The sequence below is a fragment of the Hakea prostrata genome, chromosome 9, assembly GCF_041222555.1.
Source record: "Hakea prostrata isolate BN-2017 chromosome 9, UWA_Hpros_2, whole genome shotgun sequence".
Taxonomy (NCBI): domain Eukaryota; kingdom Viridiplantae; phylum Streptophyta; class Magnoliopsida; order Proteales; family Proteaceae; genus Hakea; species Hakea prostrata.
The window spans coordinates 5594845-5614639 of NC_142608.1; the positions used below are offsets into that span (position 1 = coordinate 5594845).

Here is a 19795-nt window from a genome sequence, read left to right on the forward strand (position 1 = left end):
TTTAAACACGGTATCAAGTGCAGTACAATTTTGGTACGAATGAACTTATGCCACTTTTGTTATCAGTTCATTAAGATCCTAATAAAATTGTGATCAACCAATCGATATAATTTGAAATTAACATAGATAAAACAAATAAATATAATTAATAGAGACAAAACAAGTAAATCTAAGAAGAGAAGTGAATGATGAAACGAAAATTTGAAATAGGAAATTAGGGATAGGGAAAAGGTCAAGTGTTTTAATTGTATAATCACAATTTATATCTCTTAATTTGGTACGGTACCAATTCGGTACGGTTTCAGTACGTACCAACAGTATGAGAACCTAAAACCAGAACCGTACCGAAGAAATTCAGTTTTGATGCGTCGCACGCACCAATTTTGAACGATGCGATGCGGTGCGGTTTTAGATGGTGCAATTCGATCCGGTTAAACGGTTTGGGTACGCAATTGATACCCTTAATTAGACGTGGATCGACTCGGCAATCGGGAAGCCATCTTCGATGGTTAAGTCAATAAGAGCACCACCAAAGAGTTCTGATGAGATGTAGAGCCTAAAAGATTCAATGGAGGGAAGCAAGTTAATTACATTTTTTTTGTGTTATCTTGGATTTATATAGGGTTTATCTCTTATTTTTGACCATTGGATCAATTCACAAGTCTTATATGTAGTCGTCCTGACGTAGGGTTTAATTTCTTTAATTTAACTTAGTTGCGATTTCGATATGGGGCACGATTGCTTATTCTGAACGTTGTGGGATCACCTTTTTTTCTATAACAATCAAGTTCTTTCATGCTTGAGGCGTCTCTAGGTTAACCTCGGCCGGATTGATTCAACCGAACATGGTTCGACCGGGTTGGTTTGATTTTTTTACTTTATCACCCCGGATGATCAGTCCAAAAAACCCAACTTTCTCTGAGTTTTTCCTCCCGATCGATCTCTCTCATCTCTGCAACATGGAAAATATAAAACGGGTGGTGAATCAAATAGCTTACACCAAAAGCCGAGATTTCTCTAACCTGCCCCCACTGCAACGCTCTCTCATCCCTATCCTCTCTTTCGCCTCCTCTCTTTACCGTCTCCTTCTCTCCGTCCGCCACCAACTCTATCACCTGGGCTTCTTCCGAAAGCAGAGGTATCTCTCTTTCCTATTTTCATTCGATACCTTCCGTATATCATAATTTTTGCAACTAATGGTTCCTTGATCATTCTCTTCGACAGTTTGCCGATTCCGGTAATCAGCGTTGGTAATTTGAGCTGGGGTGGAAATGGGAAAACTCCTATGGTCGAATTCGTTGCTCGCTGCTTCATTGAAGCCGGAATTTCCCCTCTCATTCTTACCAGGGTATGCTCTTCCTCCTCAAAACCTATAGTGTTTCCATTTTAATGGTTACTGATTACTTCTACGGTATCTAAAAACTGTTTTGTCACTTGGGGTTTCTCCTAACATCTATTTTAACACAGGGTTATGCTGGTGGTGATGAAGCTATAATGCTTCAAAGGCATCTTCTTCAAACCCCAGCTAAGATTGGTGTCGGTGCTAACAGGGCCGCCACCGCCGCTTGGTTTCTCAAACGTTACGGTTACATCAATCCCTGTAGGAGCGGCCATGAAGTAGACAAAAGCTCAGATTTTGATAAAGTCGGAGCTGTAATTTTAGATGATGGAATGCAGGTAATGTTAATTTCATCTTGTTTGTTCCTAAATTCTATCACATAATGGTGGTGTTGTAGTAGGGAAGAGTTGATATTCTTTATTCGTTATAAATTGGAAGATAGCATTGGAGCTTAGAGCGGGACCTGGAAATATTAATGGTGAACGGGATGATGCCGTGGGGAAATGGTCATCTGATTCCACTGGGACCTCTCAGGGAACCTTTGACTGCAATTAGGAGAGTAGATGTTGTGGTTGTCCATCATGCTGACATGGTAATGTTAGTTTGCTTTACTTCACTGATTTCATGAACTAGCCTGTCACAAAAGCAAACATTGCTTGTCTTTGATGCAGGTATCTGATAAAAACCTCAAAGGTCTTGTGTTAATGATGCAAGAATTCAAGAAAAATCTTCCAGTTTACTTCACTAGATTGACTCCTTCACACTTCTTTGATGTGAAAAACTGCGATACCGACCTCCCGTTAAAGGTTGTGAATGGTATGGTAGTTCTATGTGTTTCTGCCATTGGTTTTGCTGATGCTTTCGTACAAGTGATTGTAAAGGTAGTCATCTTCTCTCACATTTTATGTCCCCTGTTATTAAGTCAAAACATTTACTATTTCAGTCTTTGCTACAATGTGGAAGCATAAGCAGGACCTTGTATCTGTGCTTATTAGAAATGACTCAAAACCATAATCTCATTGTAAGATTAGAGGGTATTTATATATGAATAATATAATAACAGTACACCATATGAAAAACCTCTTTGATTACATATCAAAGTTATGGCCTCTAATACCTAATACCCTCCCTCAAAGTCAAGCGTGCTTCAAGAACCTTGAGTTTGGACCAAAGATATTTGAAGTGAGTGGGAGAGAGAACCTTTGTGAGAATATCACCAAGTTGGTCACTGGTAGAGATATATTGCACCAATAGATCCTTCTTAGCAACTTTGTCATGCATAAAGTGAAAATCCACCTCGATATGCTTCGTACGAGTACGAAAAACCAGATTAGCAGAGAAATGGGTGGCCCCAATATTGTCACACCAAAGCAGGGGGAGAAGATTGAGAAACACGAAGCTCAGATAATAAGGACTGTATCCAAGTCAACTCTATAGTAGCCAATGCAAGTGCTCAATACTCACATTCTGTACTCCAATGAGCAACTGTAGTTTGCTTGCGTGATTGCCATGATATTGGAACCAAAATAGACAAGATAACTTCCTTGAGACTTCCGATCATCAGGGCATCCAGCCCAATCAGCATCGGAATAAGCCTCTAAAGGAAAGGAGGTGGAGGTTGTAATGTATAACCCAAAATGAACGGTGCTATTCAGATAGCATAATAGCTGCTTCAATGTAAGCCAATGATCCTCAGTTGGGTGAGCAAGAAATTGACATAACTTGTTGACAGAGTAAGACAAATCTGGCCTAGTAAGAGTAACATACTGTAAGCCACCAACTAAGCTATGATATATGGTAGGATCCACAAGAGCCTTGCCATCCGTACTAGTCAAGAGACAAGAAGGAACAATAGGTGTGGTGTAGTGTAGTAATGGGCTTTGCATCAAGTAAACCAGCCCTATCCAACAAACCATAGATGTACTTATGCTGAGAAAACAAGATACCAGAGGAAAGAGGAATAAGCTCAACACCCAAGAAGTACCGAGCAACACCTGGATCCTTTAGAGAAAATTCCTTAGAGAGAGTTTGCATTGAGGTATCACTAGCAGATGACGACGGCCCTGTGATGAGAATATCATCAGCATACACAAGTATATAAAGTGACTCAGTAGAATGATGCCGAATAAACAAAAAAGAGTCCGTCCTAGAACCCTCAAACCAAGTTGGACCAAGAACATACTAAGACGCTGAAACCAAGCTCATAGTGCTTGTTTTAGACCATAAAGAGATCACTGAAGCTTGCAAACATAGGTAGGAAACCAATGGTCTATATACCCAAGGGGCTGCTGCATGTATACATCCTCAACAAGATTCCCATGTTATAAAGCATTGTTGACATCTAATTGTTGGATTGGCCACTTAAAAGAGACCACCAAAGCAAGAACAAGCCTAATGGTTGTCGGTTTTACCATAGGATTGAAAGTCTCCTCATAGTCTAGGCCGTACTCTTGGGTATATCCCTTAGCCAACAAACGGGTTTTGTGACATTATATGGAGCCATCGGATTTATTCTTAATCCTGAGTAGCCATTTGCAAACAATGACGTGACAATCAGTCGGTGGAGTAAGAACCCAAGTATTGTTGGTTAAGAGGGCATTGAACTCATTGTCAATGGCCTGCCGCCATATAAGAGACTTAGAGGCTTGTGTATAACATGTGGTCCCCACATCACTAGAGGCACCAACAACTCAGGCAAATGGCAAAGGATGCCTTGAGGCATAATAACTCCTTGGAACTTTAGGGACTCGGCTCCCATCTTGAGATGGAGTCACCATGGGTTGAACTCGCTAGGAATAGTATGAAGACCATTGGTTGAGTTATCATTGGCTACTGAAACTCAACATTTGGAGGTAAATGGTCCTCAACAAAATTAATCAGCCCACGGGAATTCAAACCAGAATTCAAAAGTCCTTGTGAAGTGTCCAAAGCAGGTACATCATGAAAAGAATTATGAATGTTTGAAACAGTGCCAACAGTCCAGTCATTATTTATTACAGAACCAACAAAATTAGGCCCCTGAGGCAAAGTTGAAGTAGTAACAAAAGAATCTTCTGGCACACATGTAGATGCAGACACAAGTCCATCATTATGAGGTTCATTTAGCCCATCAGCATGAGATTGATTAGGTCATCAGCAAGAGGTTGGTTCAGCCCATCACTTTGCAGCCCAAAACCTGGTAGAACCCCACCACCATGTACAGTTGCCTGCAAAAGCCCACAAGTAAAATACATGCCGGAAGAATCAAATGGACCAGAATGAGATATATGCAGCCCAGTGGAACCAAGTTGACCAGAAGCAGTAGAAGTAGGTTAAACACCAGCTTAAGTATTAGGAAGCAAAACATCAGTCCCACCATTGAAAGCAATAGGAGTGTGTGGCCCATGTGAAACATCAGCATTGCTTGGTCTGTTTGAAGGTGTAACGGTATGTAAACCATGTTCATTAGACATCCCAGCAGGCGTCTGAATACCCACAATAGTTGACTCAAAAGCAGTATTGTTAGGGGTAAGATGATTCTCCTTGCACTGGTTCTGGTTCACTTACGACCCGGTTCTCCTAAAATCAAAAGAGAAATGAGAGTGGACTGCCTCTCAAGACAAGAAGCCACCGCCAATGATTAATTCAGTCCTTGAGGAAGAAACTGTGAATCACTCCTAGAGAAGTAAATGCTCAAGAAGGATACAGGAGAATGATGGAGAGAATGTTCTTTGTGGATTTATGAAGGAGAGTAATGGCTGGAGAATTGCCCCCTTACCTGCAACCGTCCATCCTTCTATAACGAACCTTTACCCTTGGTGGTCTTAAGATCCGTTTTTGCCCTGCGATGGAAGTGAGTGGCGGAGATGGCTTCTAGATACGAATGATGCTACAGGCTGGTAGGCATTATCCTCAGGACAGCTGTTGGCTCCACAGGTGAATCAGGGAGTCAGCTTGAGTTTGACCTTGATGAGACATTGTTCCTCAGTTGAGGAGACAAAGGAGAGGTTCGTAGTACTCGAGACAGCATTGGAGCGAATGAGAAGCTTCCAAACTGTCCTAGGCATTTAATGGGATTCAGGGCATTTAATGCTGAATTAAATGCTGAGACATGACGTTTGGGAGAGGATACTCCAAATCTCCTGTCCAGCGCTAATTCGGCTGAAAAGCTATCGTGTGACGGCAGTTGTCATCAAGCTCTACGGCTCCTGCCCTTCTTGCTGTCACTTGCTCCAAGAAGTGCCATTGCCTGGACTTTGTCAGCAGGTCTTGTTTACATCGGGCTTGGGATCTTTGATCCAACTCGGTTGGTTCATTCCGGTTCAACGGTTGGTGTCGACTTGTCCATAACATTAGCCCCTAGTCTTTATAATACCCTTTGTCATGAAGAGTACCTCTGAACCGACTAAAGCGGCTCGCATTAGGGTCAGCCGAAAAGCCCATACACCACGCCTAATCGCCATTGAAAAGGTGGGAGATCTCGATGCATTTGTGTTTGCAGGTGTCGGTTGCTTCCTCCAGTCATGTTGTTGGAAGTGACGTATGCGTCGTTCAAAACGACGACTTTTCCAGAGAGGTACACTCAAAGGTCCATACCATTTCAAAACCAAAGTGTTCATAAACGTGGCAGTCGTTGGGCGCAATCTCGAATCTTTAGTGGTCTCAGGCAGTCTCAAGCCGATTTTTCTCAAAATCGAGTCCCAACCATGACTTCCCAGAGAAGTAGAGGGGCTTCGAACTCCATCTCTCGGCCATGGATGGGAACTCCTTTTCCCTCTACAAAGAACGCATAAAGGCCCTGTTCCTTTTTGTTCAAGGAAGGCATGATGTTCATTTTCCTGACAAAGCTTTGGGTTAAGGAAGGCCAATCTAGAACAACACAGTCTAAAGGAACACGATAGGCAATGAACCTGACTTTCCACTTCTTGTGATTGGTTAGGAGAGTCCCTTCCTCTTTAATACGGAATTTTAGGAAGTACTGCGTTTGCAAAAACCATACCAACCATCTTGTTTTAAGGCTTTGAGGGAATAAACGAACCTAAAAACGTTCAGGTTATAGTCAATGTCTAATCTCTTACAATACCCCATAAAACCCACAAGGCTCCTCCAACCGTTGGGGGCTAGCATCCCTGAGTTCAGTCTATAATAGAAAATGACTTGCATGACGAAGGCACAGAGGTGAAGTCTCATGCCTCCCAGTATAGAATCAAAGTACAAAGATATTTCTCCCTCTCTCAACAGGCATGCCCTCTTGCGGGGCCCATGGAGCCTCATCGAACATTCATCCGGAATCTTGAAGGCTGTCTTCATCAGCTGGACATGATAGGAACGGAGGAAGCTGGGAAAAAACTGGGGTCCTGAAGTAGGTTCATCGTTGGGGTTGTCACAGACCGGAGGACTTGATAAGGCAACCCCTAGGGTGGCACCGCCTATGCTTGGAGTTTCTGAAACTCCACCTTCGTGAACGGACAATAGTGGCTCTCCGACAGAGCCGATAGCCATGTCAGAGGAAGTAGAAGAGTGAAAGGGTTTGTTGCTGAAAGGGTCACCAAGAATTCCTTCTTCCGTCCAGGGATTCGAGGAAGGCGGGGCACTTGGCAACCCGTTATGCTGCGTTTCTTCACCAACTTCCTACCCATGACACAAATCGAAGAGGAGTAACTCACGCAGGAAGAGAAGAGAAGGATTCTTCGAATGAGCGTTGCTCCAAGTTGGCGCTCAAAAGATCGCAGAACACAAATCGGCTTGAGACTGCCTGAGACCACTCAAGATTCAAGATTGCGCCCCACGACTGCCATGTTCATGAACGCTTTGGTTTTGAAATGGTATGGACCTTCGAGTGTACCTCTTTGGAAAAGCCTTCGTTTTGAACGACGCGTACATCACTTCCAGCAACATGATTGGAGGAAGCAACTGTCAGAGCAGCCGACGCCTGCAGACACAAATGCATCGAGATCTCCCACCTTTTCAGTGGCGATTAGGTGTGGTGTATGGGCTTTTCGGCTGACCTTAATGTGAGCTGCTTTAGTTGGTTCAGAGGTACTCTTCATGACAAAGGGTATCATAAAGACTAGTGGCTAATGTTATGGATAAGTCAACACGAACCGCTGAACTGGAATGAACCAACCGAGTTGGATCAAAGATCCCAAGCCTGATGTAAACAAGACCTGCTGACAAAGTCCAGGCAATGGCACTTCTTGGAGCAAGTGACAGCAAGAAGGGCAAGAGCCGCAGAGCTTGATGACAACTGCTGTCGCACGATAGCTTTTCAGCCGAATTAGCGCTGGACAGGAGATTTGGAGTACCCTCTCCCAAATGTCATGTCTCAGCATTTAATTCAGCATTAAATGCCCTGAATCCCATTAAATGCCTAGGAGAGCTTGGAAGCTTCTCATTTGCTCCAATGCTGTCTCGAGTACTACGAACCTCTCCTTTGTCTCCTCAAATGAGGAACAATGTCACATCAAGGTCAAACTCAAGCTCACTCCCTAATTCACCTGTGGAGCCAACAGCTGTCCTGAGGATAATGCCTACCAGCCTATAGCATCATTCGTATCTTGAAGCCATCTCTGCCACTCACTCCATCACAGGGCAAAAACGGATCTTAAGACCACCAAGAGTAAAGATTCGTTATAGAAGGATGGAAGGTTACACAGGTAAAGGGGGCAGTTCTCCAGCCATTACCCTCCTTCATAAATCCACAAAGAACATTCTCTTGTATCCTTTTTGAGCATTTACTTCTCTAGGAGTGATTCACAGTTTCTTCCTCAAGGATTGACTTAATCATTGAGAGGCGGTCCACTCTCACTTCTCTTTTTATTTCAGGAGAACTGGGTCGGAAGTGAACCAAAACCAGTGCAAGGAGAATCATCTTACCCCTAACAAGTATTTAACCCAGGTGAAGGAGAACAAGGACCACAACAGGTGCAGAGTTAGAGGAAGGTGTTGGTGTAGAGAAAGAATTCACTGCCTGAAAAGGAAAGCTGCACTCATCAAAAACCGCATGTCTAGATATAATGATTTTCCCAGTAGAGGATTAAGGCACTTAAAACCATGGTGCATTGGACTATAGCCAACAAACACACAGGGTATAGACCGAAAATCCATTTTATGACAGTTTGAAAGGTCTCATCAGGGGATAACAGGTGCAACCAAAAACTTTAAGAAAGATATAGTTAGGAGCATAATGAAAGACGTTGTAAAAGGGTGACTCAAAATGAAGAGCAGCACTAGGAAGGTGATTCATTATGAACTCAGCAGCAACAAATGCATCAGTCCAAAAACGAAGGGGGAGGCCAGAGTGAGCTAAAAGGGATAAACCCATTTTGACAATTTGTTGATGTTTATGCTTCTCTTTGCCATTTTGTTCAGAGCTATGAGGGCAACATAATCTGTGAGCAATACCACATTTTTGCAAAAAAGAAGAGAACCCTGGAATTCTCCCCCCATTCAGACTGGAAACTCTTATTGGAAGTAGTAACTGGTTCTCAACAAGGGCCTTAAAAAGCTGAAAAACATGGAGTGCATCTGATTTATGGGCCAAAGTGTATATCCAGGTAAACCTTGTAAATGCATAAAAAAGAGAGACAGAAATGATGGCCTTCATGAGAAATAACATGTGCAGGACCCCATAGATCTGAATAAGCCAATTGCAGTGGAGCTGCAGTGTGTGAAACACTGTGACAAAGGGAAGTTTATGTGACTTCCCCATCTGACATGCTGAACATACATAACCATGCTTGACATTTAAAGAAGGTAAACCAAACTGATTTATTACTCTGCTCACAGTGGAATAATTTGCATGACAAAGACTACAGTGCCAAAGTTCAGGTGTTGCATGCACAACAGACAAAGCCAAAACATTATTATCAGAGTTCAGCAAACTTGACATTTAAAGAAGGTAAACCAAACTGATTTATTACTCTGCTCACAGTGGAATAATTTGCATGACAAAGACTACAGTGCCAAAGTTCAGGTGTTGCATGCACAACAGACAAAGCCAAAACATTATTATCAGAGTTCAGCACCACAGGAAGACTGTGATTCCATTTCTAGTAGGTCCAGTGCGAAGGATCTGGCTCGAGTAATGATCTTTAATGCAAAAATGATCATCATTGTCAGAAGCAAATTTTTGCACAGATAAGAGATTCTAAGAAGCTGAGGGATCATTTAGCAAATCTTTCATCACAAACTTGGAATCAGACACAAATATTTGAGCTACCAATATTGTGAATAGACATACCAGTACCATCGCCAATACACGTGTCATTGCCAAGAAATTCTATAGGATAGCTGATGGCCTGAAGATTGAATGTGACATGGTTAGGTGCTCCTGAATCAGGAATCCAATTCGCAACAGAAGGAGAAGACTGAGCAAATTTGCTTGGACACCATTGAATTGAGCCACATGAGCATGAGCAATCGTTCTGAGAAGCAATCTGACCAGAGGACCATGACAAAGGAGGTCTAGTAGAGGCACCAGAATTCACATAACAATGACAATTCTTGGTATTATGTCTCGGACGATTGCAAAGTTGACAGTAGAGAGAACCACCAAAATGTCCAGCAGGTCTCCCACCTTGAAAAGAAAGGAATTGACCCTCTGCCTCCAAGTAATTGACCACAACCAGCCTGGAAGCAGCAAGAAGCAGGATGTGAACGCATCTGAAAAGTGGACGCCAGATTTGCGGAGATTTTTGTGAGATCTTCTAAGGTAGAAGAAATCCTCATCTCTTCACAGTAAAGAAGACCTTGCAGATCAGAGGATCGAACTGGAGTGTCTCATGTGGTGATTGAAGTGACAAAGGCCTGATAATCCAATCCCAAATCTCCAAGAATGAGCAGTACCAAATCAGAATCGGAAAGTGGCTGGGATGCAAGAGCAAGGTCATTGGCTATTTTCTTGATTTTTTAACAAATATTTGGCCGTCGTATCTGAACCCTTTCAAATCATGTGAAGTTGCATTCGTGATGCAAAAGATTGCCAAACCTCTGCAAATGTCCATAAACCAACTACCTGGGAATGAACCAAATCAGTCAGAGAGGAGAGAAGCCAACTGAGAGGATCTAATCTTGATGTTGCCATGGAAGATAGGTAGGGTTGGCAATCAAAGAAGGAGATGTCGGATCAAGAAGTGGCGGAGGGTTTGGGTTTGTACCATCATCAAGTCCCATGAAACCATAGCTTCGAAGTAGAGGTAGGAACTGTGAGCGCCATATCAAATAGGTATCAGAAGACAGCTTGACATTGAGATAATGGTGAACACTAGAGAAAGGAATTGACGGAGCAGAGGTCACAAGAGCAGAAGGAGAAACAGTAATAGGTGGTGCAGATGTGATGGAGTCAGAAGCCATGTGCCAAGAAAGCAGAGAACCGGTGAAGAAAACTAGGGCATAAACTCAAGAAATGAGGCAAACTTTCAAGAACCAAGAAGAAAAGATCAAGACCGAACCAAAAAAGCAGAACCAAACCAAGACCCAGACAAGAAAGTCGAAGAGGGATGAACCAAGCGAATGATACTATATTAGAAATGACTCAAAACCATAATCTCATTGTGAGATTAGAGGGTATATATGTCACATCCCGCCCTAAATCCACCAAGGGGATACCCTATCTGGATTACCCGGGGAGTGAATTACTGTCCCGCCGATCAAGTTTAGGAACGATCATAGTCACTTAGCACAATAATATAATCAAAAGTAAGAACAATTCCTTATTTCCAAATAATTCAATAATAAAAGTCGAGAAAGTACCTCAGAAGGATTCACAAATAACATCAGAGTGCGGAAAGGATTTCATTAGTATAAACAATCAAGTGTAAAATGGAGGGAGGAAACCCGTCCTATAATATTAGCGAAAGATGAAACGATTAAAAGTAAATGTTACAACCGATTCACCAAATAACAAGTGAAACAACTAAGCTATAGTCCCGACAATTCAAATAAAAGGTTAAAAAGGGAATGAGGCGACATCCCATCCCTAACACACAAATATAAGACTGAACTGCTACAATCAAGTCCCGATCTCGGTCTACTCGTCTTTATCAACTGGTTCATCGCCACCAGTATGATACAAGTCTTCAACTCGGCCTTCAGAGGGTTGAGCGCCACGATCAACGGTGGTAGTACTGCAGGAAAGTCTAACAAAGTATGTTGCAAAAAGGAGTGAGTTCGAAAGAACTCAGCAAGGAAAGTTATTCCATAATAACATAAATCATATGATGCGCAGCATAGCATGATGCAATATGATATGAGACATATGATGCAAATATGAATCTAACTCTAAGTATCTTTGGTCATCTAGGGTAGACATGCTTTAAGTCATAGCACCGTACTTCTCTGGGTCGTCAGTCACTCTCCCATTTCCATATCTTGGGAATGCCCGGGGAAGATCGGTAAAGTCATCAAAAAGCCGTGGTAAAGGGATTGGTCACCGCTCTCTCACATCACCATTTGGTCAAGTACTGGCGCATGTCACGGTAAGGCCTAGCCCAATGCAAGTCATCTACTCAGTCATATCATCTCAGTTCCAGATACGTCCATTCCTCGCCCCCGGCGATCCTTTCCGGTATCCTTCACACTAGAGTCAGCGTAATCCCGGATTACGGACTCATCAACCCTATTGGTCATCCACATATAGTAAACGGGAAGCTCTCACGTCCTCTCACGGGTTGGTTACCGGTCTTGAGCGCCCGTGAGCCCAAGTCTATCCATATGCAACCCTACCAATAAATGGCTCCCACAATGAGATTTATGACCTCTCAAGGATTGGTTACCAGTCTTGAGTGCCCACAAATCCCCACTACTACCACGGGTCGTTCGGTCTCAATGCCCTTCCGATTCGGGTCTGATACGACAGGGACATCCTAGCCAAACCACTAGACAGTCCTATGTATGTCATCCAATAACCCGGGAAAGAGTCGATAGGCACCTTTGGAGAACATCCCATACTATTCCCTCCGGTGTCCAAGGACAAAAGTGTCAATAGGACACTCCCCAATCCCAAGTCATACGTAAGCAATTACATATCCAATCTCATCATTTTTCATGCATCCAATGCATATTCATAATAGTAATCAAATCATGATATTGAAACGAATCATTATAAACATAAGCAAATCAAATTGATAAAGTAACACAACAAGAGTATAAAGATTTAAATGCTACTGTTCTAACACATATGTAACAGTCTCATAATGATTGAAAGAAAATCAAGAGATCTCGTTCTTTAAATAAAACACAATTCAATATTTGATGACTTATATGTTTATGGAGATAACCATCCTTACCTTAGGTTGAGTTGATGATGAATTGAGAATACCAAGAATTAGTCCAAAAGAATTGTTAAGACCCTAAACAAACATCAATAATAAGTTAGAGAAGAAGTCGGGAAGATCGGATGTCAAACGGATCAAAACGGAGCAAGGTTGCTGTCAGCAACAAGTTTGGTCGATGGTCTTGGTCGATGCTATCGACCAAAAGGATCGACCAAAATTGTCTTCGGGACAGAATAGTGGATTTTGGGGATTTTGGTCCAAAATGGGTCTTCCGGGGTTCGGATCGATCTGAAACTTGGAGGGATGATTAATAACAATGTAAGAACACTACCTAGCAAGTATTATCACAATCCAATGGTCCAAATGAAAACCCCCAAATTGAGGTCCTATGTTCTAAAGACAAGAATCCTAGCATTCATGAGAAATTGATGTAATTGAAAGGGAAGCTAGAGAATTAGTTGGGGAATAGGTTAGGAACATGATTACAATCATTTGCAAGCCAGAGATTAGACTAATCATACTCCACATCTCAGTTTAGTATAAGAAATCAAGTTGTTAAGCAAGGAATCATGGTAATGTATATGTAAGGATCAAGATGCAAGTGAAGCATAGCAAGAATGAAGGAAAAGCAAGTATAAATGGGAAGAGACGTTCATGGCAAGGTGTTTGCAAGGTTGTAGCACCTTGGCCATGGTCTCAACAGTAAAAGAAGAAGGGAAGTGAGTAGAATAGAGAGCAAGAGAGAGAATCATACCTTAGAAGATGGTAGTTGGAGAAGAGAGACAAGGATTCTTGTAGAAGGTCATCACCCAAGCTAAGGAGGAGCCTAAGAGGAGCCTTCCCACGTTCTCAGGTGTTGAAATGAGTGAAATATCGTTCTAGGTTCAAGGTTTCACTTAAATAGAAGAAGGAATATCCAAAAAGCATCTTTTTCTTGATTCTAGGCAACTTTGGTCGATGGTCCTTGGTTGACCAAAACCATCGACCAAAATAGGTAACAGGTTTCAGCAGAAAATCCAGAAATAGTTCAGCAACTTCGAACAGGGATTCAGAGGGCTATACAAGGTCAAATTGAGTGAGGTTTTCTCCTACAAGTCAATCAAGAAGTCTAGTTTCCAGAAATACCTTTGGATCAAGCATGTGAGGTCATTAGGTCCACCAACTAAGCTCACCTTCTTCGATGCGCAAGCAGGATTTGCCAGACATAGTTCAGCAACTTCGGATAGGGATTTGGAGGGCTATATGAGGTCAAATGGAGTGGGGTTTTCTCCTACAAGTCCATCAAGAAGTCTAGTTTCAGGAAATATATTCGGATTGAGCACAAGAGTTCATTTGGTATTTCAACTAATTCACCCCTCTTCGGTGCGCAGATTCAAAACTAACACTGACAATGCCCTCAAGTGAGGGGCATCATCGTCAATGTCCACGGGCTTGGGTTCCGACACCAAAACATCAACCAAAAGGGTCCACAAGTCTCATTTCCCCCACTTTGGGTTTTCGGACATACAAACATAACAGGTCCCGGGCCGGGCCAAGGTAGGATAAGGCCAAACATTACAAATCTACCCTAAGGGAAAGGTCTGACATGGCTTCCTAAGGTTTTCAAAGATAATAATATTGAAACTAAAGTCCAACTTTAAGGTCTAATATCAAACAAGTCTTGTTATATCCCAAAATAAATAGGGTGTCCGGGCTAGGTTTGGGCTGGATGTTACAATATATATATATATATATATATATATATATGAATAATATAGCGGTACACCGTATGAAAAACCTATGTGATTGCATACCAAAGTTATGGTCTCTAATCCCTAATAGTGCTCCATATGTTCTTGTCCATCAACTGCCAATTAGTGGCCTGAGTTGCATGGAAATGATAGTTAGAGTATCCATTTCCCTTAAATTAAGCTGACTATGGTTAATTGTCTGGAGCCTTACTATGAAAGGATATTGTTGGAGGAAGGTAACATATTGGTTACTGAAACAAGCATAATGTATTTTAGGTCCCAGTATCTACATGATCCTTCTCCAACGTCATTTATGTGTGACTAATAAAGATCTGAGGGACCTCTGAGAGTTACTGTAGAAAAAGCTGCACTAAGTAATACGACCCTCTGGGTGGATGGGGAGGTGGGAACAGTACGGGAAGTGGATTGAGGTCCATTGCTTGCAGTTTCACTGTCAATGTAACAATCATCATCAAATTCATTTCATGGTGGCTTTCATACTCTCGGGAGTCAGCAATATGAACTCAAGTGAAGAATGAGAGATAATTGTACTATTTATATGCATTGAACTAGATAAAGTCTCTCATTTTTCTCAGACTTTCTGCTTCCTTTGATATTTTTCCTTGATTTCTACTCTCTTTTGTATGTTCGTTCTTCTTCATTTTGTTTTGCGCCTCCCCTATCCTGTGTCTGGTTTTATCTTTCCAAATTTTGTTGTGTTATATAGAAAATCAGACAGATAATAGAGAATTCTGACGGAGGAATTTCTTGCTGCAGATAGGACCTTTATATGTTGATCAAATAGACTTCAGTGACCATCATTTATTTCGTGCCAAGGTGCAAAACTTGATCCTTTGACTTTGATATATGTTTATGTCGAACTTTAGGTCTTGAAACAAGTATCATGTTGAGGGGGAGATCACGTACTATGTCCATAAATTCATTACATATTACTGGCAACATTTCCATCTAATCACAAAAAGATTGGGGGGGGGGGGGAAGAGATTCTTGGTTCTCTGTGTTTATTGTCAAATTGCATTGAATTGGTCAGAGCATGTGACAGATTCTGCATTGAGGGAAAGCAAGTGTTAACTATTTTCAGCATGAATTCTTCTTGCCGCTCTTCTGTGTTTGAAGATCTTGAATCTGTAATTGATCCAATATATAAGCTTAGTAATTCATCTTTTGTCTTAATGCCTAGGATACTGTGATGATCAGAGATAGACTTAGAAAGCTTCAGGATGAGTTTGGTACGCAGCCAGTTGTTGTGGTGACAGAAAAGGTGAGTATATCCTAAGATATGAAGTTACGCATGCTGAAACTGAGCAGTAACCTGATAGGAACCCTCCTATCTGGACTAAGTTTGTATTGCTGGAAATTGGAATAATGAAGGACAAAAACAGTAACCATTACAGCAAGAAATAAAGTAAACCTGGTTACAGTGGTGCCAGTCACCCCCTAAGCAAATGCTGGCTGCCCAAAAACTCTCCACAAAATAACCGATGCCTCTCCTCACCTTTTTTCCCCCTTTTTATCCCCCACCAAGTGCTGTCACTTATGATATAGAACCTTCTCTTTCCCCCACGTGTCCTGCTCCCAGGGGCCGATCATAAGCAATGTGGATTTCTATGTGCATTGATGAACAGAGGTTTTGTACTCTGTCATCTTGCTCTTTTTTTTTTCCTCCCCAGTTTGACATACATGCATGAATGGTCTTCTTTGTCTAAACAGGATTATGATCGGGATCCGGAATTTCTAAAACAGCTGGCTCCTTTTGAAGTTTTGGTACTATGTTCCCAATTGCATATGATGCCTTCAGTGGTACACACAGAGGAAAACTTCAAGAAATTGTTGAAACAGCTTTTGAAGATGAACTCTGAGTGAGGTAAACATATCATATAAGGACAGGTTGATTCTTATTCTTGCTACCTGCTAGATTTTGAGATGTTTCTGTGAAGAAAGAGCTCGCAAGCTAGCTTGTGAGTAGAAAAGGTATAGGGTCTAGATTCCAAAGAAGAAGGATCTTTTTGCAGGTAGTTGGGGCCGCACACCTGGGGTTATGCCATTAAATGGAAGGAAAAATTGGGCTTCTAATCAATCCCAAGTAAACAATTTGCAGGCAATACTTGCACTTTTTAGATAATCTTCACCGTGCTTACCAAGTCCAGCATTTGGGAAGTTGGGGATTATGCTCATAAACTTTGAACCTGTCTTCGTTAAATAAATATCCCTGGGGTTGTTCATGTCAAACCAGTAGTGGAGGAATAACCTGCTAAGTTGGGTTGCATGAAACCTGTGTCTCTTGATTACTCATAGAGTTCCTGGGAGCAAAGGAAGCAGCACATCTATTTGCACTGAGTAGAATGAGAGTTGGCTTTAGACGCCAAAGAAGATATCTCTTTATTAAAAGATGAGTAACTCTTTATGACATGCACTCTCTGATTCGTGTCAGCTTATCTCCTTATGCTGCCTTCTTCATCATTTTGCAATGAAATGAAAATGATTTATCTGGAAGTTCTTGTGCAATGGATGGGAATTGAAGAGTAAGAAATCAAATTCAATCAAATGTGATGGGGGTAGATTTGCAAGCTAGGTAGACAAAGTCCATGAAAGGGAACAAATAAGGCCTTGTATACTAAAAAGTTTGTGGCACTTCAAGGACTTGGTTTCCCTGGGAAGAAGGGGATTCAATGTGGATTTGGTCTGTTAGGCGGGATCTGAAACAAACAAGGAGTTCGGCTGTTGGTATTGCTTCCCATCTCTATGCTCTGACCTTATTGACTAACCGTGTTCCATGCTACCGGTAATCCATTGGCTTGACTCTCTTCTCTCATGGTGGTTCTGCTCAGAGAACTCCTTCCCAACAGAAAAAGTAAAAAAAAGAATTGAGGTTAGTATGGAGCCTGACTTCTACAGCAATCTACATGTGAGAGATCATGGATTGTGCTAATCTGAAGAGAAACTTTAATATTGATTTCTTGATATCACTTCCAGTGCTAGTCATGAATTTTGAAAAATGTTGCTGACGTATTGTTTATGGTGAAATCCTAAAAGTAGGAGCTATGCTTGCATGAATACCTCCTCTGGCAAACTATTTAACTCTCTTTCAGTGGAGCAGTTAAACCCGAGGCTTCAAGTTAGTCTGTTGGTGGTATTCATTTTGGAAAGAATTGCTCTTTGATTCTTCTATGAAGTAGTCAGCATTTCATGGAACTAGTTTCAGAACAAATTGTAGCGCCTGAGGTCCTGAACTGAAGGTGATTTAACATCATTTTTGAGTTACTCCAATGGCACTATCATGTGTCAGCAAAAGTATTCCCATTGACAGTGACATGCAGATTTTTTCCTATCAAGAATCTGGATTTTGGAAAGGCTGTAGGGAACATTAACTGATAAGGCTACTAGCATCTATGGGATATGCGAGGAACAAGATTATCCAACAAAACAACTTGTGGACATGATCCTCCGACATAGTGATTGGTAGTGGTCCATGCTAGAGGCCCAGCTTACAATGAAATCATTCTGTAAAGCTTATGCATTATAATTGCACATATGTACACTCGAGGTTGAAATGATTATTTTTCCTCTTTGGTGTCAATTGGAAAACAGGGCAAGGGCCATTGAAAATCCATGTTTCGAGAAACATGCACACGCGCATCAATTTATAGTATATGCTTTAAGACTTGTACATCTTCCTACTGCTTGCTGGACTTTCTTCTTCCCTGTCTCTCTTTCACTCAAATGTAGAAGAGGGTTGTATCAAACTGTCTCCAATAGATCCTGTTTAACAAAAAGACAAATATGTTCCTTACTCATTGTCAGATAATCACACAAACCTCATGTGGGGCTAATAAATCTGTACCCATAATGCAATCCATCTAGACTCATCAAAGATTGGGGGGAGGTGGGGGAGGGAGGGAAATTGGGTGCAAGATATACAAATGGTATATCATGAGCCCCTGTATTTGAACCATCCATGGAAAACAAATTGCTTTCATCATTGTTTTAGTAGAGCTTCTTTTATACTCAAGAAAGGTGCACCATGGATTCCAATTCTTGATTCTTTGATGTTTGGTTAAGGCTTGAAGAGCTCTGCACCAACTCATGTCTGTATTGGGCAACAAGGAAAATCAGTGGTTTCTAGTGAGAGTAGACAGTAGAACGAATTTGCACGAGATGGCTATATGATGTAAGGTTTTGCCCAAGGATCTTAACTCCAAAAACATTAGAATCAGCCCTCTAAGATTTAAAAATATTCTATAATCAGTACTGTTCATGCCTGGTTCCAATCCAAATAGGTCAAAATCCACCAAATTTTGAGACAATGGTTTTCCATCTCTGCTTCTGAAGATACTCTAAAAAGTCCTTTTCACTGACTAATGCCATCGATCTGACTGGTGTCATCTACCCCAATACTAGTATCTAAAACTTTGATGAGTTGAATGGCCTCCTTTTATTGGTAATTAAATGACTGATTGGTTGACAACCAAAGTAGGTATGTGGGTACTTATTGCTTGTGAAGATTTGGGGTGGTTGGATAATGACATGCATGGAAGGGTAATTACCAATACGAATGTATGATGAAGGTGTGATCGAGATTCTAATGGTTTGATTTCTAAGTTTGAACAGCAGCCTCCATGGAGTCTAGTTCCTCTACCCTTGAGGATGAAAGATGACCTTATCTTGACTCTGTTGCTATACAGTCTTTTTTGTTTCAATAGTAATTCTGTCAACATACATTCAAGGGGGAATTTATTTCGTACTTAGAGGTAAATTTTTCTCATAAATATGTGGTGGAATGAGGTCAAGATAAGATTATCCTCTACCCTAGAGAATCAAGATTCTAAATTCAACATATGGTAATTCCTTTCATGCAATACAAGTGGTATTGTCACGCTCAATCTTCCAAAGTCATGATGTCGCAATGTTTGGAAGTTGCAGTACTTTCCATACCCCCTTTCTCTAGAGTCCGGATATTTTTTTCAAGTCAAGATAGAGGTCTGTGCTCCCCTCACACCTCTCCACCACATTCGTAAAAAGGACAGCCCACAAGTAGTTCGTTTTGTCAAACTTCAAAAGTGGGTCTCTCTCCTTACATGTCATGAAGATGTACACGGGACTAAGGGTAGCGCAAACCTCTACTCTATCGAATAGAAGCTCTAGACTCTAAACTTGCACACATTCCCCAGCCACCTACCCCTTCAATTCCAGCCCCTCTCCTTTCACACTCCATGGTCCATCCTACCCAACCACCGAGTTCACCAAGCCCACCATCAAATCCTCCGAGTCACCATAGCAGCGTGTCATCCCACAACCATACATCAACCACTCCCCACCCTTTTTCAGATTTTCACATTAAGGGTTGTTGTGTAGGAAGAAACCAATAAGGGATTCAGAAGTCAATTAAATGATTAACCGCTACTTAATTTTGAATAGACAATCATTTGATGATTACCAACCCTGTTTGAGAA

General features: G+C 41.6%; 1 protein-coding gene across 2 annotated transcripts; it reads left to right on the forward strand.

Annotated features, from left to right (window-relative positions):
* The first annotated feature begins 929 nt into the window (after nt 1-929).
* Nucleotides 930-18181, forward strand: LPXK (tetraacyldisaccharide 4'-kinase family protein). 2 transcript variants are annotated; one of them, XM_089167775.1, is made up of 8 exons: nt 930-1138; nt 1225-1348; nt 1468-1677; nt 1782-1931; nt 2011-2220; nt 15102-15161; nt 15526-15606; nt 16056-18180. In XM_089167775.1, the coding sequence occupies exons 1-8, from the start codon at nt 960-962 to the stop codon at nt 16206-16208; spliced, it is 1167 nt and encodes a 388-aa protein (XP_089023901.1). In that variant the 5' UTR covers nt 930-959; the 3' UTR covers nt 16209-18180. The 2 variants fall into 2 exon arrangements, with proteins under 2 accessions (XP_089023901.1, XP_089023902.1); XM_089167776.1 differs by lacking the exon at nt 15102-15161 and having other exon boundaries at nt 16056-18181.
* The last annotated feature ends 1614 nt before the right edge of the window (nt 18182-19795 follow it).